The sequence below is a fragment of the Cyprinodon tularosa genome, unplaced genomic scaffold, assembly GCF_016077235.1.
Source record: "Cyprinodon tularosa strain WSP-4 unplaced genomic scaffold, ASM1607723v1 ctg130, whole genome shotgun sequence".
NCBI classification, from domain to species: domain Eukaryota; kingdom Metazoa; phylum Chordata; class Actinopteri; order Cyprinodontiformes; family Cyprinodontidae; genus Cyprinodon; species Cyprinodon tularosa.
The window spans coordinates 702017-728294 of record NW_024038115.1 but is presented as its reverse complement, the minus strand read 5'-3'; the positions used below and the strand labels follow the sequence as shown (position 1 = coordinate 728294).

Sequence of the window (26278 nt, the reverse complement as noted above, 5' to 3'; positions counted from 1 at the left end):
ATACACTGGAAAAAAGCATCACGCCATGCCAACAAGTGTTATTCTCATAAAAGACATCTATATGCCAGCAGGTCAGATTGAGCTTAATCTGAATAGTCTTGCACCAAAGAGTGGTCAAAATACCACCAGTCGTGAGGGACACTTTTATGAGAGAGACATGGCTACTTTATCATCACAACAGAGTGCCAGACAGACAGACACACAGAAAGCAACTCACCGTCTGAGAAATGACAGAAAGCAAGGGAGGAAAAAGAAGAATGTCGATCAGGAAAGAGGGAAAGTGCACAGGTAGGGGCCAAACAGAGGAGAGTTATTCTCAGAGCGAGGGGCAGAGAGAAGGCATTAGAAGGCATATCATCCCGATCAGCACTTTCATTTATGCTTTATCAGTTATGTTCATTAGTAGATAATAGGGCTGGGTGATAATTTAAATTAATTTGATTAATTCATATTTTTAAAAGTTCACGACTTGAAATTTTGCTAAATCATACAATCGAGGAAGTCTCTTCTTCTGTACTTTTTTACTTTGCAAATACTTTGTGGAGGTTGCGCTACCAAAACTGTACAATGAAACACGACAATCGCTCTGAGAAAGACTCTGCTTTATTATATGCAACTGCTACAGTCCTTTGATCCAGTCTGTCTCTTCAGCTGTACATGAGTATTACTGCGTATTATATCGACGTGAACTGGGCTCTCAACAGCTGCTGTTTATGACCACCTACTCCTCAAAAGATCAATATAAGTTATTGACTGTTCGATTAATTGTGAATTTCAGCAAATCAAGCTCTTTTTTCGTGCACTTGTACTGAATATATAGAAGTACGTTTTATGCTTATAAAAAAATCTCTACAATTATTGTTGGGTGAAAATTTGTGTCAAGATTTATGTTATGAATATTTACGTTTACATTATTTTACAATGAGTTCATTGTTGCCTAATATTTGTTACTTTTCACAATATATTTTTTAATAAAGTAAACCTATTTTAAAATGCATGCATGTAGTTTTTAAAACTTCAATTAAAATCGATTAAAATCATATTCGTCCAAGATGACTAAAAAAAAAAATTATTTTTTTAGCCATATCGCCCAGCCCTAATAGATAATCTATCAGACAAAGCAGTTAGAAACAGAAAAAAAGATTTAAGTGCAAAGACGGAGCACTAAACATTGGATCACTCTTGCACAAATATTGGAGACAGAAATTAATCAGTTTAGAACCTTTAAAACTAACTTCCATCAATTTTACAAGCTCACCTTTTAATGCAATAACCTTGCTTGCTGGGTTCATGATGGCGCTGTCTGCAGAGATGGGCCTTCTTATCGGGTTGTTGGGGTCAGACATGTCCACTATCACCACCTGGTTCTGATCACCAACCTTCTCTCTGATGCAGATGTACTTGTCTGACTCCATGGTCAGATAGCTGAAGCCAATGTTGGCTGGGTTCACACCCAGGTTCTGCAACTGGCATCGACAGAAAAAGAAGAATACAAAAAATAAATAAATAAATAAAAATCAACAGAGAAGATGGAAGATCAGGGAAGTTTAAGGTCCACATGGATAAGACACTGTAGAAGCTATTAACAGGGATCCTTTCAAACGCTTTCATAGCTGCAGTCTATTAACCCCAAACAAAACACAAACACTCACACAATATCTCTAAGACTGCTTTGACATATACATTTACAACTAACCTGTTATTCAGTCGTTTCATTTTATAAAGAAATCTAGTTGGAAGTAAAGCGGAATCTGCCATGTTCTGCCATGACACTTGAAATTAATAACCAACTAAATCAATTATACAATTATCCCTTGGTAGTTGACACATAGCACAGTCTGATATTGTGAGGAGGACAGCAAATTAAATACATTCTACAGCTGTAATATCCTTGAAATCTGATCAATGGGTTTTTAACTTCTCATTCTTAATCAGGGCTGTTGAACTCATCTTTATACTGGCCCAATTCTGCCCCATCTGATCTCTAAAAAGGGATGAGTGCAGCTGTATAAATAAAACTTAAAAAAAAAACTACCGTATTTTCACGACTATAAGGCGCACTTAAACGTCTTTTTTTTTCCTCAAAATGTGCGGTGCGCCCTATGGTGCGGTGCGCCCTATGTGTGTTGTAACTGCGACTTTTGAGACCACCTCATTGAGGAGATGATGAAAGAGTGGCTGAATGTAAGGAGACCAGCTGTTTTTTTCCCACTCATCACCATTAATCTGTAACTCCATGCGTGCCCATCTCACAGCTGATGTGAAAAACATGGGGAAACAAATTAACCCTGTGCTCGCTGTTCAACCGCTCGACATCGGTGTGAACCGGACCCAGCAGGTGCAGCAGAAGCAGCGAGTTTACATGCAAAGTCAATGGTTGACGCGCATATAGGTGCAGCAAAAGGTCCCGCAGCGCGTTTTGGTGCAGCACGTCGGGAGCGTTTAAGCATCTGATGCACCGCCAACGCGCTGCTGCTGCTCAGATGGAAAAATTGAAGTTTTGCTGCTGGACGTGCCGCATCAACCAATCAGAGAAGCTGATCTGGGAGCTGACAGCGAGACAGACAGCGCTCTGATGACATATGATATTAACGCAAATGAAAAGGCTGGGTGGATGCGTGGCTGAGGCAGGTGTATGTGAGAAGACTAGGTGGTTTTTTCCACGCATCACCATCGCTGCGTGCCCATCTCACAGCCGATGTGAAAAAAAGATGAATCAAATGAACGCTGTGCTCGCCGTTATCCCGGGGGGTCTGACAAAGGAACTTCCACCGCTCGACATCGGTGTGAAGCGGCCGTTCAAAGTAAGGCTGCAAGCGGCGTGGGAGCGATGGATGACAGACGGAGACCACAGTTTCATGATAAATGGAAGGCAGCGCCGGGCAAGTTACGCCACCGTTTGCGGATGGATTGTAGATGCTTGGACTAACGTGTCTGCTGGCTCTGTTGTTCAAGCTTTCGCAAAAGCCGGCATTATTTCTGAGGAGCTGCGCTGCACGGAAAGTGACTCTGACAGCGAAGAAGGGGAAATGGGCATGTCTGATTTAGCGCAGCTGTTTAATTCAGAAACAGAGGATGATGACTTTGATTAATACTTTGTAATAAATACATGAATAAAGCACAATCATACTCAGTTTTGCTCCCGCTCTATTTTTCTACCTGAAAACTTAATTCAACAGCAGCGGGCGCGTCTCCTCCTCTCCAGCGCGGTGGCTGGCAGGTGTTTTTTCATCTAAATAATCTAAATCTTGCAGCTATATTTGCTGTGATCAGTGGGAATAAAGTAATGAGAATAAAGTCGTAATACTACGAGAATAAAGGCGTAACATTACAAGAATAAAGTTGTAATATTATGAGAATATAGTCGTAATATTACAAGAAAAAGGTCATAACACTATGAGAATAAAGTCGTAACATTACGAGAATAAAGTCGAAACATTACGAGAATAAAGTCGAAACATTACGAGAATAAAGTCGAAACATTATGAGAATAAAGTCGAAACATTACGAGAAAAAAGTTGTAACATTACGTGAATAAAGTCGTAACATTACAAGAATAAAGTCATAACACAATGAGAATAAAGTCGTAACATTATGAGAATAAAGTCGAAACATTACGTAAATAAAGTCGTAACATTACAAGAATAAAGTCATAACACAATGAGAATAAAGTCGTAACATTATGAGAATAAAGTCGAAACATTACGAGAATAAAGTCGAAACATTATGAGAATAAAGTCGAAACATTACGAGAATAAAGTCGAAACATTACAAGAAAAAAGTTGTAACATTATGTGAATAAAGTCGTAACATTACAAGAATAAAGTCATAACACAATGAGAATAAAGTCGTAACATTATGAGAATAAAGTCGAAACATTACCTAAAGTCGTAACATTACAAGAATAAAGTCATAACACAATGAGAATAAAGTCCTAACATTATGAGAATAAAGTCGAAACATTACGAGAAAAAAGTTGTAACATTATAAGAATAAAGTCGTAGCATTATGAGAATACAGTCGTAGCATTATGAGAATACAGTCGTAGCATTATGAGAATACAGTCGTAAAATTATGAGAATAAAGTCGTAACATTACAAAAATAAAGTCGCAATATGACAAGAATAAAGTCATAAAATTATAAGAATAAAGTTCTTACAAGAAGCACTTTCTTCCCTAAAATGAGGAATGTCGAGCATCATGGGAAGTTATACTTTGGCATCGGTTTGACAATAAGGAAATCTTTTAGCACACCAGCATCAAATTGGGCAATATGTCAAAGTGGACTCAGGTTGCCGTTTGGTGGTGCTGGTCCGCCATCATATGCTGGTCGGAGCTAGAAGCTTTCTTTCTGAAATGGCTTGTGGTATGATGACTTTCTTTTCGTAGTATTATATTTTATTATTGTAATCTTACGACTTTATTCTCACACAGAGCATCAACATTCACCAAGGGCTCAAATTAAGCTAATACCTGGTTCAAAAGTTATGCAGTGTTGCTTTAAATTTAGCATATTATCTGCAAAAAACACACTGCTATGGTTTTACAAATTCACTCTGATTTATTTTGCAGTTTAGCCACTTTGAACACTTCATGAAATGATATCCTTTCTTTGGCGTTTAACCCATTTAGGCCTAAAACGCCTGGAAAAAACACCTTAAAAACCTATGGCCGATTTTAAAAAATACCCCTAAAACCTGAAGTTTTTCTGTAAATTCAGCAACTGTGTCAACGCCTTAATTATTGATATCTCAGCTTCTGTAGCAGATAGAACTCAAAATATATTTTATCTTTGAAATTCTTCCAAAAAAAAAATGTGAAAAGCAGTAATCAAAAAAAAAAAAAATTCAACCTTTTATTTTTTCCATATGTGATCATGTCTTCATTGAGAATGTGCAATATAAAACGTTTTCAAAATAAAGAACAAACATTACATAAATAACTATCTGATGATTACTTATTAACAGTATTATTATGCATAATAATGCATATGTCTGTGTTATAAATTGCATACAACCTACCTCCAGATGGCCACAAATCTGTCCCGGGACATATTTTGGGGGAACTGCGTCCTGAAGAGAGGTTTACATACACAGCCCAATAAATGTCTTCATCTCCGTCACAGTCACGGGTGACTACTTTGCCATCTTTGCTCTTGTTGGAGTTTGGTTTGTTTGGTCACTGTACCTATTCGTCTCGGTAACTAGATGCATCCAAAGTTCTTCATTAAAAATATGCTCAAATGCCTGCAGCGGTGTGGCGTCTGCAGGCAAATCAACTTTCACTCCAGGTGTGCGGTTGAAAACACTCCGTGCATTGCGGTGGTAGTTCGATTGGTTCAGCGCGTTCAAAGTCATCATTTCATCTATACCGTCATCAAAGCCGACACACTCCTCAAAATCACTGCCTTCCGACAACTCTTCTCTGTCAAACTCCTCCATGTTTGCTTGAAAAAAACTTCTTTCTTCTTGCTTGACTTATATGCTCTCCCGGCGTCAATGGTAGAATGACGCAACAGCACCCCCGGCTTGAATGGTAGAAATGCGGTAATGCTTTCCCGGCCTAAATGGGTTAAGGACCAGATAAATTGCTGCAACAGGCCAGATTAGGCCCACGGGCCTTGACTTTGACACATGCTTACAATACATCACGGAAGGAAAGAAATATATATTCTACAGAAGTAGTAATTTTCAGAATTAACAAGGTTATTCAAAATTAAGTAAAATGATTATCTGTCTGATTTTATTGAGTTAAAAATTGAAATGTGCATTCTAAGTGAAGTGTTTAAAGACCAAAAGTCAATTTAGGTGATTTTATGAATCGATAAAACATAACAATTAGGCACTCACCAATTAAACCTGATATTAGAAAACTACGACAGCTTGGATCAGTGCACATCCAATTACTGCCTCAGCAGGTTTTAGGTTTTGCAGCAGATCCATCGCTTTTTGGCAGCAGTCAAAAGGATGCTGGATGGGAGGATGTTAGACACAGTATGGTTGGTACTTTCAGCTGAATCAGAGACAGCACTATAGAGAAAATGCCAAGAAACACAAGCAAAGCAGCATACTTGCACCTGTAAATATATCCTGTTATTAAAGGGGTGTTTGTGTTTCTAGCAGCTCAGCTTATTCTGCGCCTCCTCCCCTGCTCCGCTTAGTCAACAGCCTTCCTCCTCAATCAGTGGTTACTCTCTTTAAGAACCAATCTATTAGCTTGTTTTAGAAAATGAAAGCTTTGTTTAAAAAAACCCTGCCTCATAGTTCATAGAACTAAAAATTAACACTTTTCTTGCAACAAGAGAAGGTTCTCACACCATCAAATATGGTGTACTTACATGTAGGGCTGCAACAACGAATCGATAAAATCGATAAAAATCGACTTTTAAAAGCGTTGGCAACGAATTTCATCATCGATTAGTTGTGTCGCGCGATTATTGCGTCATCCGCCGCGCCGTCATCACTGCCTCTTGACTGAAAGAGGAAGAAAAAAAAAAAAGGCAGAGCGAGTCAGCGCCGCAGGTGCAGTGTTGCCAACTCAGCGACTTTTCAGACCCCTCCAGCGACTATTTTTCAAAAAAGCGTTCTAGCGACAAATCTGGCGACTTTTTTCGGTGTCACTGGCGGCTTTTGGAGACTCTTACGTGAAAGCATGTATCGTTCCTACTCTGCCGTGGGGCGCCTCCCCCACCCCAACCGCGTTTTCCCGCAGGAGTCCCTCTCAGCGCTGCAGTCAGTCTCAGCGTCCAGACTGCAAATGAAGCGCGCATGCACCGGGATTGACGGCGCAAATTGATCACAATAATTAAAATAGCCTAAGCTTTGTAAAGCGAAAAAAGTCGTAACATGCTACTTTTTTCAAAAGAAATTAACATGGCACGGAAGCACCATGTTTGTTTGGTTTTAAAGTGGGGAAACGTAACGTTAGTTTCTCAGGTAGCTCATCTGATGCTTTCCTTACCGTGTTAGTAGGTTACAGACAGTGATAAGGTTGGCTACTTATTTTACCTTTAATTTCATTTGAATTAGCTTAAGCAGCGTTTATATTTTCTTTATAAATAAATTAACTTGCAAATTATGAGGGCAAGGCTTTTAAAGTTTAAATCTTCTGGCAAAGTTAAAGTAAAGAAGATCCTGCAATTTATGGAAGTAAAGCAGAATAAAATCCAGCAAGATCAGTAATATGTCAATTAATTATCTGCCACATTCCCATGTAAATATCTGTCTTTGGAGGATGTGTGTTTTACCACCCCTAGTTCTCTCATTTTTATTCCAAATACAATTTATAATTGAATCACAGGGCTATTTTTATCTCTATGGTTCAGTATTTTCTCAAGCAGCAACTTTAACTGCTATACTTTCCTGTCTTAAAAGGCAGAACTCTTCTAGTCTAAAAAAACTAATTTGTTGAAATGGGGGGGCCTATTGTTTGAACCCCTTAGGGGCTTTTAAAAACAAAAATGTCTTTTTTGCGCTTTATGAAACAAAGTACCCTATATTTTGTGGATGTACAGCTACATTTCTCATGTGAGTTTGCGTAGTTTTAACACAAACATTTATTTTTCATATTGCACCAGTACAGTTAACGAGCAACCTGTACTTGTGTGCTTGTTTGTTCTGTCTAAAATGTTTATTTTGGAATAAAGAGGTTAATATAAAAAATATTTTTTGTCCGATTCATCGATTAATCGAAAAAATAATCGTCCGATTCATCGATTTTTAAAATAATCGTTAGTTGCAGCCCTACTTACATGACTGTTCATATGCTTTTACTGGGAAACAGACACCTTTCATAAAACATGAGTCCCAAAGATGTTATCTAAAACACAAACTTTTTCAAATACAAATCATTTTTCAATCATCTCACTATATAAAAAAAATTGATATTAAATATTCTCAAATAAAACTCCAGACCAACTGACTGTCAAACTAGAAATAAATGATGACAAGTGTTCAGTCGCATCAAAACGATGTAACAATGAAGCATGAGGAATTTTATGTTGCATTGCACCACCAATTTTTTTAATATAAAATGTTACCCATTAACTACTTTTTAAAAAACTATATGGATAGAATATAGTTGTTTACTAAAATAGCAGAAGGTCTGTTTCTAAGAGTTTCGTCAAAGGATATTTTCCCGGAGTGAAGTCCTAGAGACCCAGCAAACAAGCATGGTTCAAAATAAATGGGATGCTAATTAAAACAAGCTTTCATTTAAATGTCTGTTATTGCTGTATATCATCTCCTAAAACTGATTACGTTCCATCACATCTTCAACCCAAAACTGCTGTGAAAGTAAAAATTGTGAAACTCCAGCTGCACCCGGACTGTTTGGCCAAGCGAAGCAGAACAAGCGTTTGCCCTCTGATGACTAAACTGACTGCATTATGCAGTCTGAAGCAAGCAGAATGGAATCTTTACACTCATCACAAGGACCACACTATCTCCCAGTTGGCTGGAGCAGCAGGACAACAAATCATTTGAAGCCATTTAAATCGAGTATTCAGCACAACAGGAAGGGCGAAGTGATCATATATCAGGGGTTAAACGGCTTGATTTGGGTCGCTTCTAGAGAGGCTTTCCAATCTAAAAAAAAAAAATTTTTTATTCTTTTGTTAAATTTTAATTTTTTATCAGACATAATCCATACTTTTTGTATGTATGCAAAAAAAATATTTTGCTATCACTACTTGAAAGGATATACTTCCACAAAACAGAAATTTAAATTATTTTGTAAAATTTTATGTTGTTAAATCTCTTTACCTCAAAGAGGTAAAGAGATTTTATTAAACTTAAAGGGAATTTAAAAAAAATGTCCTGTTTGTTTTTAAATAAACATGTTGGATGTGTCATTTTTATTCAGAGGTTTCCAAACCTTTCAGCTTCGGACCCACAAAATTATATCAAAATGAACTCATTATCCAAACAATTGGAAGAGAATAACATTTCTTTCTCAACCAGAGTTATTTAATAATAATAATAATGAGACAGATAGCAGTTATAGCCAGTGTGTTTGGTTTTGCCCATTTCTAAGTGATGGTTTTATGTCTTAAAATATAAAATGTTTAACAATAATTTTTTTTAGTTTAGTTGAAATTTTGTAGAAGACTCCATACCTGTTGATGCATAAGATCAAGTGGGATCCTGAATCCAGCTTTAGCAATCAGTGGTCTAAGCTATTCAAGTATAACTCGAGACCCGAGTCTCCCATCAAATACATGCAAACAAAACAGAACTGAAAAGCTCCCTTATTCACAGAATGCATTTTCTAAACAGGAATGCAGAATATTAGGAAAGCATGAAATACTGGTCCTAGTGCTAAATACTGCAATAACATTTTTACTCTCCGAGTCCATTAGCTTCCACCATATTGCACCTGCATTAGGTTTAGGCCACAACTGCATCAAGACTACATCTAACAGTCTAAGAGTTACGCTGGAGTTACATTGACATAAAAAAAACTATAAGCCCCAAACATGAGGACTAAAATCACTGCATCCAACCAGTCTTTTGCAATATTAAAAATGCACACTGATCTCGAAAACCTTTCACCTAATCATGTACAGTTGTTTTTGTAAAATCCATATTTCCGTTTTTTTTCTACTTTGATTTGTATCCACTGCACAAATTGTATATAGTTTGTGTCATTATGATCAGTAATAATAACAATAATATATTATCATCTCTATGTGGCTCTAATGATTATCAGTTTGCGGCTGGTACAATAAATCAGTCTACAGTGAGATAAATAAACGAATACTGGATCGACATCTAGGAAGGTTTTGAAGCAGACTGCTCTGCAGGGCAATGTGTAAATGCAGCTGGGACTCCTAACATTGCCTTTGATGAGAATGTGTGGGAATAAACTGTTAGGATATCCCCATGAAAATATAAGAGTTGAGGTATAAAAACACCCACTGATTCTGCATATCAATGAGAAAGAAGGCAGATTAAGTTAAGATTAATCATAAAAGACTTTTGACCAGATGGTATACAAATATACCAACACACTTGTCCAGCTTTATATTTACTGTTTAAATCTGTTTGAAGAAGTCAGGATAACCGTCTTTCCCGGTTTCCTAAACCTAACAGGGAAGGGGAGGATGAGAGCGTCTTGCAAAAAGGCCACAGAGAAGACCTGAGGGGGGGAATGAGAACCATATGCTGCATCTCCTGCAAAGAGTGCCAACATTATCAGGGGGTGTAGAATGTAGTGGGGGGGAGTGGGCAAAATAAAGATGAAGGGGGCACAAGATAGAGATGAGAATATGAGAAGAACATGATAAAACCTAGCATTATGCTATAACACACAAGGAGCTGTGAAAGGGAATAAAAAACAAGAGTGAAGAGGGGAAGTCTGATTTGTGTGTTTCTTACTAAGAGAAGAACAAACCATGAGACTGATAAGTTGGCCTTTTCAGAGCACTGACACAGGACTTTGGCATTTTACAGTTCAGGGTGGGGCTACTGAGTCACCAGACTTTTTATTCCAGACTGAAAATCACACTTCAGCTCTAACCTACAGCCTCCACAGAGTCATAAATTACCTCCATCGATACCTCACACGTAGCTGCGCATCATCATTCTGGAAAAGGTGGGATCAACTACCAGAAAAATAGCATCAATAGCCACAGAGAGAGGAGCCTCACTGATGATTCAGAGATGGCTGGGATCTCTGAGTCAAGGAGTGGGTAGAAGTGCTGCATCACAGATAAGCATTGCAAATGAACGCAGCAGCAGTGTCTTACAATTTTTCCACAGTTAATTGTGAGCAGGGTTTTGCTGGTAGCTCATCAGGTAAGGAGATCAACTAAAGTGAGAGAAGTTCCTCTTAGCTTATGGGGCACTATTAGAATATTTTGTCTCATTTGTTTGGTGTTTCATGTGGAGAGGTACATGCTTTGTTATACTTTTAAATTCAAGCTGCATTCTGGCAGATTTTTAAAACACAGATGTACATCTCCCAAAACCATCCACAGGATAGAAACCTTCAGCAGTTCACTGAAAAAAATAAATAAATAAATAAGATTTTTTTTTTTCAAATGGGTAGAGATACAAAAACCAATTGACCAAAGCTGTTTACAGGTCAGCTTTATCCTGAATGACTGTTAACACTAAGCATTAAGTCAAATACTGAAAAACTAGAATAGTCTCCCTCCTAATAAAATAAATAAAAACGACAACCCCAATCACCTCAAGTCTACGAATGCCTCAAACAGAATAGATCTTAAATATAAATCAGACAATAGAGTTGCATATGAGTGTGGGAAGAAATAAAACCTTTTTTTACCCAATCTTGCCGACAAAGAAATTATGAGACATTAACTTAAAAGTTGTTCAAGCCGACTAAAACAGAAACATCCTGATTAGCTGCATCCAAAATCTACTTCTATGTAAGCTGATGTGTGAAGTCTGAATGCCATTATAGATTGATTCTTTAATTCAAGTGGGTCCTAAATATCCCAAATGAGCTCCTCGAACCTAAAAACACTAATCCTGATGTTGTTTTCCATCTGCTCAATGAGCGAAATCATGCATTTCTAAACCAGTACAATTAAATGTATGTTACAGAGATCTACAAGTCCTAGCAGAGCTAATACTGTGTAAAAAGGTAATGATATGTTTTTCTGATCCAAAAAGCAATCTCTCCCTCGAATGCCTGTGTTCTAATCTGATCTTCACTGTTGAGTTTCATGCAGTAAGGCCACCCACAACCGTCTGTCAGTGGATGGTAATGTTGCCCTATAAAGGACTAAAGCTAAAAAAAAAAAAAAGCCCCAACAAAGAGAAGTAGACAAATATGGATTTCCAGTCAGCTCTACCAGAAGCATTAAAGAATAGGTTTTAATTTTCATTTCGTTTTAGTTTTTTTTGGGAGGAATCTTATATTCTTAAGCTCAACTTCACGGTTTTCCAAAGTTAAGGATGTATGGTATAGAAATCAACTGATGCAGGTTTTCGCAAAGCCTATACAGATTATGTGGACTTTCATTCTTTCCCATTGTGTTTCTAAGTTTCTGGATAGTTTTGAAGCCAATATTGCTCTTTCTTCCTCCATATACATTAGAAATATGATGCAACGATTGTATGATGTAAAAAAACCAGGGTTCCTACAGCATAAGGCAAGTTAAATTCGAGACTTTTTAAGACTTTTTAATGCCACTTGAAATAAAAATTTAAGACCAAATTCACAAGAAACACAAGAAAAACCTGCTTGCTCCAACTTAACCCAAAGGTTTATTTTAACATAAACCACTGCACTAATGTTTCAAATTTTGAAAAGCTTCCCATACAGGAAGAAAGCTAAAAACACACAAATGACATAACAATTATTTAACTGATTTCACAAACTTTGTTTTAGCAGGTAACAAAACAAATCAGTTTTAAAGCCACAACATAACCAGTGCTAAGTCTTTTTGCAGCTATTTTTCTTTGTATCGTTTTCTTAGTATATTTGATTTGGTGATAAGTGGAGGCGTTGCAGAGACAAGGGTGGAATAAAACTGACAAATACCGTCTGTTTCCCGGTAACTCGATTTTGACGCTTTGTGCTTCGCGCTTCGCATGTGCGACTCCACTGCCTTAATTCCCATCGTTCCGAGCTTGAATGACTTCTTGCACAAAATACACTGTGCCTCATCTATGTTCTCTGGTACTGGTTTTAGCCTTGTAGAAAACTCTTGGCTGGATAGACAATTTTGGTTACATTTACACTTGCTCATATTTTCCAGACAAAAAGTTAATGGTGCATTTCCCAAATGTCCCGGCCGCAACGACCCTTTTATTGGTTCCACTATCGGGATGGAACCAATAATGGCGAGCCATTTTTTTATTTTTTTTTTTAAATAAAAAATAAAATTGTAAATTTAACGTTTTATTTAGATTACAAAAATAAATCGTAATAAAAATAATCCTATTTACGATGTTTAACGAAACATTAATGGACATGGACAGCTAATGGAGGGAGCAGCATGCATCCTTCGTGTGATTTTAAGGAACGGCAGCTAAATGCACTAATGAATCCGTACGCATAGATGGAATGGATGCCGATACAACCTACTAATATATGGCATAAATATCAGCCAGGCAATTCATTGGTCTCTCACTGGTATGATGCATATATGTCAGGTTATATTACTGTTCTTGTTTAATGATCTCATACTACTTGAGGTAGATTTGTTAAAAGAGTTCATTTTCAGCTTACTGTGTGGTCTCACTCACTCCTCTTAAAGGGGATTAGTCACTTACCAAAACCCATGTATTTGTCTTTAAATAAAAGTTAAATTCACCAATCTTTTGTTCGGGTAGTGTTTGCTTAGTTCTTTTTGATCCCGACAAGAATTTTTTCGCCAAGTATTATCAATAGACATAACCATTGTTTTGCCATCTGCTGGCAGCTTATATTACCAAATTGAAAAGTTTAACAAAACATTTCCAACAGTATATTTAAGAGCATTAGGCTCTAGGCATTAGGGGTGTAAATAATAATCTTTTTGTATCGATGCATCGATCCAACAGGCGACGATCCGATGCATCCATACGTCCGCAAGAGTATCGATTCATGTTTTTTGTTTTTTTTCTCCGGTGTATTTTTATCTATTTGCTCCTGGACGTAATTCTCCCTCCCGTGCTGCGGTGGCACCAAACCTATTTTGCCCTCCTACCTCGCTTCCTGGTTATACTCCTGCAGCAGTGTGTTGCAGTAAGCTTGACACAGACATTTTTTATTTATGCTCAATATGGATGCGTGGTCTGTGCTATACGCTGTGGGTCTAGATAAAGCCAAGGCAATGAGGAATTGGGGACGAGTTTGTCCGACAACGGAGGGACATGAGGGCCAAAAAGAGCGGAGATCCAGGTGGAAAAAGGGTCCCAGCGTTCTCGAGCACCTAGCCCTTCTAGCTGGTCCAACTTCAAGAATTGTTTTCCGCAATTTCGGTCATAAAAAACAAAACAAGCCGGCCTCCTGTCTGCGGTCAGCTACAATTTCGGAGAGGTGCAGCGGAGCGTCTGTGGAGGGGGCGGGGACGTCAACACTCTGGAGCCGAGGTATTGCATTGCACTCATTGCACTGATGCGCAGTATTTTTTTAATGTAAGGCCTTTTAGACTCTATAACGCAGGGGTATTATTATTTTTCTGTGAATGAGGTTTTAATAGGAATAGGTGGAGTGCAACTTTTCTACTTCTGTTATTTGCTGTTGTTTCTAAAAAAAAAATAAAAAAATAAAATATATATATATATATAAAAAGCATAACGTTATTGCAGCTTTCATTGATTTATTTCAAATTTGAAACATTGTCTAGCCTGTAAGGTGTAAAAAAAAAAAAAAAAAGTAGAACAAATTAATCTAATCGTATTGTGGTTTATTCCTGAGTATCGAAAACAATCGAATCGCTGGGTCAGGAAATCGATACTGAATCGAATCGCCATGATAGGTGTGATTTACACCCCTACTAAGCATACTAATGCTATCACTAGTATCAGCATTGGTGAAGCTGTTTATTTACACCATTATCTCAGTAGAGAAGGCTTCATGCTTCCACAGCTTTAGCTCCCACATCAGTGAACCACATAGTTCATGTTGTATTCTGAGCAGTACTCATGCCGTATCCCTTCTTGTGTCTATTATTTTTTCCTTTCTGCATGTTTTAAATTGAATGTTAAGAAACTTAAAAATATATCTTTAATTTCAATTTTGAAATATGCAGCATATACAGGTGCTGGTCATAAAATTAGAATATCATGAAAAAGTAGATTGATTTCAGTAATTCCATTTAAAAAGTGAAACTTGTATATTATATTCATACATTACATACAAACTCATATATTTCAGATGTTTATTTTGTTTAATTTTGATGATTACAAATGACAACAAATGAAAATCTCAAATTCATCATATCAGAAAATTAGAATATTGTGAAAAGGTTCAAAATTGATGGCCCCTGGTGCCACACTCTAATCAGCTAATTAACTCAAACCACCTGCAAAAGCCTTTAAATGGTCTTTCAGTCTAGTTCTATAGGCTACACAATCATGGGGAAGACTGCTGACTTGACAGTTGTCCAAAAGACGACCATCGACACCTTGCACAAGGAGGGCAAGACACAAAAGGTCATCGCTAAAGAGGCTGGCTGTTCACAGAGCTCAGTGTCCAAGCACATTAATAGAGAGGCGAAGGGAAGGAAAAGATGTGGTCGAAAAAAGTGTACAAGCAAGAGAGATAACCGCACCCTGGAGAGGATTGTGAAACAAAACCCATTCAAAAATGTGGGGGAGATTCACAAAGAGTGGACTGCAGCTGGAGTGAGTGCTTCAAGAACCACCACACACAGACGTATGAAAGACATGGGTTTCTGCTGTCGCATTCCTTGTGTCAAGCCACTCTTGAACCACAGACAGCGTCAGAAGCGTCTTGCCTGGGCTAAAGAGAAACAGGACTGGACTGCTGGTGAGTGGTCCAAAGTCATGTTCTCTGATGAAAGTAAATTTTGCATTTCCTTTGGAAATCAAGGTCCCAGAGTCTGGAGGAAAAGAAGAGAGGCACTTCATCCACGTTGCTTGAAGTCCAGTGTAAAGTTTCCACAGTCAGTGATGGTTTGGGGTGCCATGTCATCTGCTGGTGTTGGTCCATTGTGTTTTCTGAGGTCCAGGGTCAACGCAGCCACATACCAGGAAGTTTTAGAGCACTTCATGCTTCCTGCAGCTGACCAACTTTTTGGAGATGCAGATTTCATTTTCCAACAGGACTTGGCACCTGCACACAGTGCCAAAGCTACCAGTACCTGGTTGAAGGACCATGGTATCCCTGTTCTTAATTGGCCAGCAAACTCTCCTGACCTTAACCCCATAGAAAATCTATGGGGTATTGTGAAGAAGAAGATGCAATACACCAGACCCAACAATTCAGAAGAGCTAAAAGCCACTATTAGAGCAACCTGGGCTATCATAACACCTGAGCAGTGCCACAGACTGATCGACTCCATGCCACGCCGCATTGCTGCAGTAATACAGGCCAAAGGAGGCCCAACTAAATACTGAGTGCTGTACATGCTCATACTTTTCATGTTCATACTTTTCAGTTGGCCAACATTTCTATAAATCCTTTGTTTTTATTGGTCTTCAGTAATATTCTAATTTTCTGATATGATGAATTTGAGATTTTCATTTGTTGTCATTTGTAATCATCAAAATTAAACAAAATAAACATCTGAAATATATGAGTTTGTATGTAATGTATGAATATAATATACAAGTTTCACTTTTTAAATGGAATTACTGAAATCAATCTACTTTTTCATGATATTCTAATTTTATGACCAGCACCTGTAATTTTTCTGTTTATATGGCAATAGTTCACAGAAGGTATCCTCTGAAGACGCTTTACATAATTACAATCAGAAAGACAAATATAGTGTGAAGTAGGTTATTGGAACCTAAATTCTTATCATGAAAGAATGCATTAAAGTCAGTTTATTGCATGAATTGGTTTATTTTCTAATCTATAAAAAAACTTTGCAGAAAACATGGAGTCACTGACTTGTAGCATTCAACCCTCTTTGATAAGCATGTAGCAGCAGTGGACAGTCATTTTAGCTCTGTTGATTCCTCAGCTGCTATAATACTGAGGATGCATATACAGGTGCTGGCCATAAAATTAGAATATCATGAAAAAGTAGATTGATTTCAGTAATTCCATTTAAAAAGTGAAACTTGTATATTATATTCATACATTACATACAAACTCATATATTTCAGATGTTTATTTTGTTTAATTTTGATGATTACAAATGACAACAAATTAAAATCTCAAATTCATCATATCAGAAAATTAGAATATTACTGAAGACCAATAAAAACAAAGGATTTATAGAAATGTTGGCCAACTGAAAAGTATGAACATGAAAAGTATGAGCATGTACAGCACTCAGTATTTAGTTGGGCCTCCTTTGGCCTGTATTACTGCAGCAATGCGGCGTGGCATGGAGTCGATCAGTCTGTGGCACTGCTCAGGTGTTATGATAGCCCAGGTTGCTCTAATAGTGGCTTTTAGCTCTTCTGAATTGTTGGGTCTGGTGTATTGCATCTTCTTCTTCACAATACCCCATAGATTTTCTATGGGGTTAAGGTCAGGAGAGTTTGCTGGCCAATTAAGAACAGGGATACCATGGTCCTTCAACCAGGTACTGGTAGCTTTGGCACTGTGTGCAGGTGCCAAGTCCTGTTGGAAAATGAAATCTGCATCTCCAAAAAGTTGGTCAGCTGCAGGAAGCATGAAGTGCTCTAAAACTTCCTGGTATGTGGCTGCGTTGACCCTGGACCTCAGAAAACACAATGGACCAACACCAGCAGATGACATGGCACCCCAAACCATCACTGACTGTGGAAACTTTACACTGGACTTCAAGCAACGTGGATGAAGTGCCTCTCTTCTTTTCCTCCAGACTCTGGGACCTTGATTTCCAAAGGAAATGCAAAATTTACTTTCATCAGAGAACATGACTTTGGACCACTCACCAGCAGTCCAGTCCTGTTTCTCTTTAGCCCAGGCAAGACGCTTCTGACGCTGTCTGTGGTTCAAGAGTGGCTTGACACAAGGAATGCGACAGCAGAAACCCATGTCTTTCATACGTCTGTGTGTGGTGGTTCTTGAAGCACTCACTCCAGCTGCAGTCCACTCTTTGTGAATCTCCCCCACATTTTTGAATGGGTTTTGTTTCACAATCCTCTCCAGGGTGCGGTTATCTCTCTTGCTTGTACACTTTTTTCGACCACATCTTTTCCTTCCCTTCGCCTCTCTATTAATGTGCTTGGACACTGAGCTCTGTGAACAGCCAGCCTCTTTAGCGATGACCTTTTGTGTCTTGCCCTCCTTGTGCAAGGTGTCGATGGTCGTCTTTTGGACAACTGTCAAGTCAGCAGTCTTCCCCATGATTGTGTAGCCTATAGAACTAGACTGAAAGACCATTTAAAGGCTTTTGCAGGTGGTTTGAGTTAATTAGCTGATTAGAGTGTGGCACCAGGGGCCATCAATTTTGAACCTTTTCACAATATTCTAATTTTCTGATATGATGAATTTGAGATTTTCATTTGTTGTCATTTGTAATCATCAAAATTAAACAAAATAAACATCTGAAATATATGAGTTTGTATGTAATGTATGAATATAATATACAAGTTTCACTTTTTAAATGGAATTACTGAAATCAATCTACTTTTTCATGATATTCTAATTTTATGACCAGCACCTGTATGAATATTTTATAAATCACTTTGATGGTCCCTGCTGGCTGATTGCCTCTCCGATCCTTCTGCTTCTTTTCCTGATGTCATTTGGTGGGGCTAAATAAGCCCCGTTTACATTATACACCCATCGAATGCATCCGTTTGTCTGACGTGGTGGCATTATTTCACTCATTGTTGCAGAAGAAACTGATGCAGAGGTGCAGGTAAAGGGTGTTTAAACAGCCTGGCAGGACAGTTCTTAGGAGGCTTAGAGCTGCAGGACGAGTTGGCACTTACTCATGCTGCTAGCTACAGTATGTAGGCTGCTGCTCTTAGTCAGCAGAAGAGCTGAACACGCTGCAAGGGCACGGTTTCACAGCTTAGCACACCTTTTTCAGCTTAATATAGGATGACGCAGGTTGACATGATTATGAACTCCAGATCATAAATCTTACTTCAGTTATCCTGTCAGAACAGATGTGCAATTACTGTAATCTACAGCCAGATGTTAAAGTCACAATGATATAACAGAAGTTTTCAAGTTCATAATTGATGACTTCACAAGACTATTAGTCTTCCTGGGGCTGCAGTTATCAATTATTTTAGTGAACAATAAATCTATCAATTATTTTTTTATTAAACAATTAGTAAATTAAATATTTTTTCACATTTTTTATTGTAAATTACAAAACATTCAAAAAACATCCATTCATACACATTTAATTATATAAATACATATGAATAAAAAAATGTAGCTTTAATCAATAAAATCTTTTAGGTTTACACATGTTTTATGTTTATATCTGTTTAAGACAGATTCTTTTATTTTTTTACTTTATGTTAACTTACCCTGATTCTGACTACAAAGCAGTGCTGGGCTGAGTGTCAGGATCAGAGGAAAAGGCAGCGGTGCCAGGTACATACCACTACAGAATTTGTCTCCACTGCTTTACTCACTGCTTATTTACTTTTGTTAACAGAAACAAAGTGGCTTGGTACTCTGCTCTCCAGCTGGTGGGTTTCATCGTCTATCACAGACATAATACAATAAGCAATGACTAGAGTAATGCGGACCAATCACAGAGTAAGGAGGTGAGCCCACAATGCCACAGGGCTTTTTTTGCAAATTAAAATTTCAAAACTGACTGTAGTAAGGGCTTTTTCTTAAAAATCAAAAACAAAGAAAAGTTGTTGCACTCATCCTTATTTATCTGATCCTATTCCCAATGTTGGACTGAGCGGACTGGTCATTTTTAACGAAGTATGCCACATTTTTTAATAACATTAGAGATCATTTTATTTCAGGATACACACCTTCAGCAGGTTCTTATCTGTTGGTATCAGCAACTTCTTCTTCCAGTAGAGGACTCGGTTTAAAATCAGGAATAAAAAAAAAAAAAAAAAAAAAAATAAAGACAGATTTTGGTAGATTTTAAATGTTGGTCCTAGTTCAAGTCGATTCTCTGTGCTCAACCTCATCCATAAATAGGACAAACCCTTTTATTCCTAAATGTTCTATCGGCTTCAAAATATATAAAACCTAATTTCTACATTTCAAATTTACAATCCAAAACCTGCTCAGATTGTAAATTGGGTATTAATACCAAATAAAAAACAAATAGTAAAAAATTGGAAGGAGATAGAGGCTATGGAAAGTTACATCAGTGCATATATTTTGTTTTTTAGTATCTTGGACATCTGTTCTATTTTGAAATGTTTCACAATTTGACTGACCAAACAATTAAAGGATTTTCTATCACACAATATGGATTAAAAAAAATCATTTACAGTATATTTTTCAGTAAATATTTAGGTTATATTATCTTTATTTGAAACTAAAATTAAAACCAACCCTTTCATTTGGCATAAATAATAATGATAAAAAGATATAATTTTAAAAAGAGTTTCGTATTTTTAATTAGTAATACAGTAGCTGTTCCGACGCTTTGAGCATTTAGAAATCAAATGCCCCAAAAATAAATAACGAAAAGACCCTTTTCTTAATTTTCTGCATACTTTGATGTCTTCTGCCAGTTTGTCAGCAGATTGTCTGTCAATAAATCAGCAACCAAAACTGACAGTGAGTTTTAAAAGTTTTGATTTGGAAAATCAAACAATTAATACGTTTATTAAAGAATTCAGATGTTCAGATAGATATCAAAATAAAATAAAGTCAGGAGTCTCAAACATACCCAGACAAACAATGATCTTTTTCCATACCTATTCAAATATGAAAAATTGTAAAAACCAAATTCTATACTTTGAGACCAAGTAGAAGTCAATGTTAAACCTCCGAGAGAGATCTGAACAGGAATAATCAAAAAGGTTCAACTGAACCTTTGACAAGAGTGAGCTGTAAATATCAGCCAAAAAAAAAAAAAGCTGAACAACTTGAGGCTCAAAGTCTTTGGCTTGCAAATTCCTAACATTTTTCACTCTGCTTGAGCTACCTAGATTCACAGGGGGACACCAAACGGTAGAGCTGGGATTTCATGTTGAACGTAAATTGTTTTGTTGTTCATCACTATCTCATACTGAAGAAATGCATCAGGGAAAGGTACAGAATGTGCCTTTGAGAACAGTTTGAACTGATGACCCAGACATGGCCTGATACGCCACAGAGCTTTGTTGTTGCCTGCAGACTTTTCAGTCAAATAGAGGCTCTTAGGTCAAGAAAGAAGGGGGAGCAACAAGTCAGAGAAGCTAGAAATGAGGGGTGGGGACTGCTTTTCCCTTCTTCTGCTCTAGTGAAAGGCCATTTCACTGCCTGCTGCTGCCATAACAACCAGCTACAGACCAGTGGAGGCGGAGGGGTGCGTCACCAAGTTTCTTTGGCTGCAGGACACCAGGCACTGGGGGGGCATGGGAAGTCTAAAACACTGAGGGTGAAAAAGGGGGAAGATGATGGAAACGATTTCCCCCTCAGATGACCATAAAAGTGGCTGTTTGTTACTTTTACCATCATAGATTGTAAAGAGGCATTCTATTAAGCAATGACTGACTGAGGACAGAAAGGCATGTGCTATTCTTAAACAGAGATGGCTGAATGCTCTAAAGCTGCACAATGTTTCAATTAGAGCCTGGAAATACATTAAGATGATATAACATTAAAGCTTTAACATAAAGCAGGATGTGAGGCAGAACATTTTCTCATCCTATAAGCTGGGGTGAAGGGAAGCAATACGAGTGCAAAATGATGAATTCCACTTCTACACACACCTATCTGGTAATTATATCATAATTCTGCAGAGCAAATATGAACCAAGTGTCAGACCATACATTCAACCAGCAGAGAGCTTCAAAGCTGGGAATATGCTGTGGTACGATAAACATGGTAGCAACATTCAGGGACACAGTTACAATGCAGCTATCTGCAAATTACAGGACTTTATGTTCTACTGTCTACCAGCAGGAAAGAGGATCAAAGAATTTTGATTACTGGGATTTACCAGACAGGTAGCTCAAACATTTTTGCTTTTATCAGAGGTTAAATTCTGTAGATAAGAGTCGACAGGTCCAAACAGGGATCTGGGAGCCAAAACCAAAGGAAAATAAGGAAAAAAAAAAAATAAAAAAATTTTTCAATTTAAAGCTACAGTGTGTAATAATTACAGGCATATAAATTCAGAAATTTAATATATTATACATAACTATGTTATTTATCATCACCTATGAGCTCAGCCTTTTAACCATAACATTTGCGTTGCCTTAGAATTCGTTATTTATAATTACATAGGAGCGGGTCTCGCAGCCATGGAGGCTGACATCTTTGCGCTACGGCAGCGCAGAGGCAACAAACTAGCGATTGCGAGATCTCCCATGACGCTCGAAAATAACTACGGCAAGTTGAGAGAGATGAACTGAGACGGTACTGAACAGTAGATGGCAGTATTATGCCTGAGAAGCGTTTAGTCTGCCTGAAACCAAAGAAGAAGAAGAAGCAGGTATACTGCGCCTCGGTAACAAGAAAGGTAAACAAGGCGGCAGGCGTGAGTGACTTTGCAAACTGTTTGGCACTGTTTGGCCAAACATCAGACGAATGGAGGATCATGCCTACTCTGTATCACAACGAAAAGCGGCGGACACCGAACCCCCGTCATCTAAGAAGCGGAAACACGACGAGAATAAACGCAAGCGTGACAAGAAACGACAAAAAACACGGATCAACATTGGCACGGCATTTACACGATGGAAGTCACTGATGGAGGAAAAAGGTTTTCAAAGTGACGCTCAAGTTGCCAGTTTTCTCTTGGACAGGTAATTAATCCTATACACACAATTGTCTAATATCACTGCAGTTTTTGGAGTACAGGATGCTCAGACCTGTCTAAAACAATAACATGCTGCGTGATGATGCTGTTACTCTCCAGTATACTTATTCAGCAACGTCCCTGACGTTTCACAGGTAATGATTCAGTAATTTTCTGTAAAATAATTTTCTGGATATATACCTCGGTTACTTCTCTCCGGCTCCTTTGGAGATCTTCAAGCCTTTCCTCCTCTGCTCTCACCCCGCTGGCTCCCCTCTCTCGCCTGGCCCCAGCTGCACGCTCACCCCGGCCTCTCTGCCCTCTTCCTTTCCCTCTTCCTTGCCTTGTAACCCCCGTGCCACAAACAAGACTTGGACTCTGTAAACGGGGAATATATATTCTTCCAGCGAACACAATCTCGCTGTTAAACTAATGACTACAATTACTTCGTCTGTTTATATCACCATGCAAAGCAGCTCACCAAAACGTCACAACGACGTAGAAAAAATAACGGGTATATTTATTATCTTAAGTCTACATGAAATCTATACCCTACACAGACTAATGAAATACTATCTGTAAAATTATCTATGTAAACAAACCTCATCACTTGAGAAGGTAGGTGATGCGGACGTCGTGGAAGACATTTTGTCCCGTAACGCTCGCCGTACTGTTGGGGGGGAGAAGCGGTGGGGGGGAGACGTTCATGTTGCTGCAGTCTGCAGTCTGACCGCTAGATGTCGCTGAAAATTACACACTGTAGCTTTAAAGGGCTTTTCTATTCTCATCTTAATTACTGAAAATACTTGATTTGAACAGAAAATGTATTGATAAATTAAGGTTTTAACAGCAGCTTCATCTCAGTAAGATGAGAATAAATATATATCACTCAGTTCATTGTAATAGAGAAACTTCATAACGCTCTTAAGGCTGAACCCTTGTTGCACATCCTTAAATCACACTTTTTCCTTCCACTCAACTTTCTATTAGTATACTTAATAGATGTATTCTGAACAACAACCATCCTTGTTGAGTCAGTTGTCTTTTTGAAGTCTTTTTAGGTAAATTTCATTTAGTTCTATGAGAAACCGCATTTTGGATTTTCATTAGCTCTAAGCTAAAAATCATGATCATTAACAGAACCTGCATCGTACAGCGTGTAATAAATGCACAAATTGTTTTTTTTTTTTTTGTAAAACAGAAATAACTAAACTTTTCAGGATTATTCTGGTTTGCTGAGATGCAGTACTATATAGGGACTAAATATTTGTTTACAGGTATAAAATGAGGGTAGCAGCAGGAGTCTTAGGGAAGCCAACTGGCAGATGAGTCAAATGACCTTGTATGTTCTCATGCAAACAAATAATTGATTTACGTTTGTCAATAAAGGTTTTAGTTAGATTAAAGTCAACTCAAAATGATTAACTGCTCGTGTCCACTAAGGCTACGTTCACAATGCAGGCCTTGATGCTCAATTCCGATTTTTTTTTTTGCAAAAATGTTTTCATATTTCCAAATATATGCGACTTGTATGTGATCTCCTGTAAGAACTGCAGTCATACAACGCAAGTGTCCCGCATGCGCAGTAGAGGACGCAATGACGTCACAGGCCAGCATGCTCCATGTTTACGGAAGTAAACATGGATGGTAGTGCCGGCGCAAATCTAGCGGTCTTTTCCAACCATAAAAACTCAATCTTTTCAATATGGTCAAACATAAATGCTGCTCTCCGCATCATCATCTGCCATAATTGTTGTTTTTCTTGCCGCTTCTGCGTAGCAAGACGCAGAATAGTGACCTTTGTCGGGTATTAATGACGTTCAGGTCGGATGAATGCGACCTGGCTGTTCAGACACAGGTCGCATTTGACAAGATCATATCGGATTAAGGACCACATAGCCAAGTGGCCTGGGTCGGATTGGAAAAAAATTGGATCTGTGTTTTTCAGACCACCATGAAAAGATCAGATCCAGGTTTTGCCCGCATAACCTGTCGGATTTGGGCCACTTCAGGCTGCAATGTGAATGTAGCCTTAGATGGAAAATCTTTCAGGGTTGTAATATGGCCAGTAGAGGACAATTCCCCTTAAGCTTAGTCAGGCGATGATAGTTGTAAGAAAAACAATCATGACTGAGGCATTCCAGAAACGCATATTTAATGTTGCAATTTGAGTCATTTTTTTGGTAAGACTTACAAAATACATTTGCTGTGGTTCTGTTTTGAAAATATAAATATTGGATGAGCTCCTTACGTTATCATTAAACAGTGCCCATTCAGCGGTGCTGCATGTCTATTTCCCTGTTAAAAGGATGCACATATGATGCAAAAGACCATGTAAAACATGCTGTTTTCTTTAAACAAATTTACGTAGGTCTATGTTTAACTATACCAACAAAATCTCATTCAAAGCATACAAAGAGGAAAGTCAGGGAGCCTGTTTGAGTAAATTGTGACTGGTCGAAGCAATCAGCTGGTTTTCCTTGGACAGAAAAATTTGAATCATCTTGAATTGTCTCTGTAAAGTGCCTAGAGATGACATATGTTAATTGTCACGATATAAATAAACTGAATTGTTACTCAATGCTTAATTAGCCTATTCATATTTTTTGCCTTCAGTTACAAGTAATTTTAGTATATTTTAAGCAAATATATTAAATATCACAAATTAATGTTTACAGAATCCTATATTAGGTCAAACTGACATACATTTATAAAAATAAAATATAAAACTGGGTGAAGCTTTATCGATTATGAACCATTTGCATATGTTACGCTGTAAGAAAGTCACATCTAGCCGTCAATAACCTGATGTCACCACAATGAACCCTTTATGATACTTCTCCAATGCACTGAAATCAGGTTAATGGCTTGTTAACACATCTCAGCAGATTTAGGTGTTTCTGGGCTCTGATATATTACACAAAAACAGACATTATAACTTCCTTTTTGAGTCATTGTCCCTATATAGTACCAATGAGCATTTTTAACATACATGTAAGAAAAAAAACTGCAGATATTCACCCAAAATAAAAGTTTTTGATGTACTTTTGGTGTATTTGTACAAGTTGACATTTGTTTTCTGTTCTATATGTTGGTTAACAGTTGTGCAACCAAGGAACTCTAAAGACAATTAGTTACAGCAGAATCTTTAGAAGTACAGTGGAGGATGTTTTTCCGGGTGATTCATCAAAATAAGTGGTCCTCCTAATTGTCAATCATTCTGGTGATACGTTTACATAAGAACGTCCTATTGCTTGTCCCCATTTTCACTAACTAGTGGTGAGTCTGACAGTGGAAAAATTGCAAATCTTTTGGAAAGTAAGCTTGTGGGAACAATGCAAACAGCAACTTTTAAACAGAGCGTGCACAAGGAGAAATGCGCTTGTGCCCGCCCTTGCACGCATTAAATAAGCCCTCCCTCTCTGGAGCGGGTACAGGGTTGTGCATGTGCATTATCTTTTTTTTGTGGAGAGGGCGGGTCTTTTCAAAAATTCGCAAAAATCCTCCAGTATACCTTTAAGGGTTCCAGAACAAATCAAGTAAAATACAAATGCAAGCCGCACTTTTCAGATTCTTAGAAATTGAAACCATGCCAAAAATGTTTTCTTATACTTAATTATGAAGCTTATGTTGGTTTAGCAGACAAAACAAATCAAATAAAATAGACTGAGGTGAGTGTTTAGGAGGTTTAAATATTGAAAAAGTTGTAGGAAATGGTAAAAAAAATATCTAACCAAAATGTAATGCAGAGTTTACAGGACAACGGCCAGGGCGGAGCTAGATGGGGGGCCAGGGGTGGCCTTG

General features: G+C 37.9%; 1 protein-coding gene across 5 annotated transcripts in view; it reads right to left on the bottom strand.

Annotated features, from left to right (window-relative positions):
* cltcl1 (clathrin, heavy chain-like 1) overlaps window positions 1–26278 on the bottom strand; it is a 50713-nt gene that overhangs the window by 22887 nt on the left and 1548 nt on the right. For 3 of the 5 annotated variants that reach the window (XM_038277261.1, XM_038277263.1, XM_038277264.1), the window contains exons 2-3: window positions 1259–1466; window positions 218–220 (exon numbers count right to left, since the gene is read on the bottom strand). In XM_038277261.1, coding sequence (XP_038133189.1) covers window positions 218–220; window positions 1259–1466 — 211 coding nt within the window. The remainder of the gene's footprint in view (window positions 1–217; window positions 221–1258; window positions 1467–26278) is intronic. The other 2 variants (XM_038277262.1, XM_038277265.1) reach the window with 1 other exon arrangement.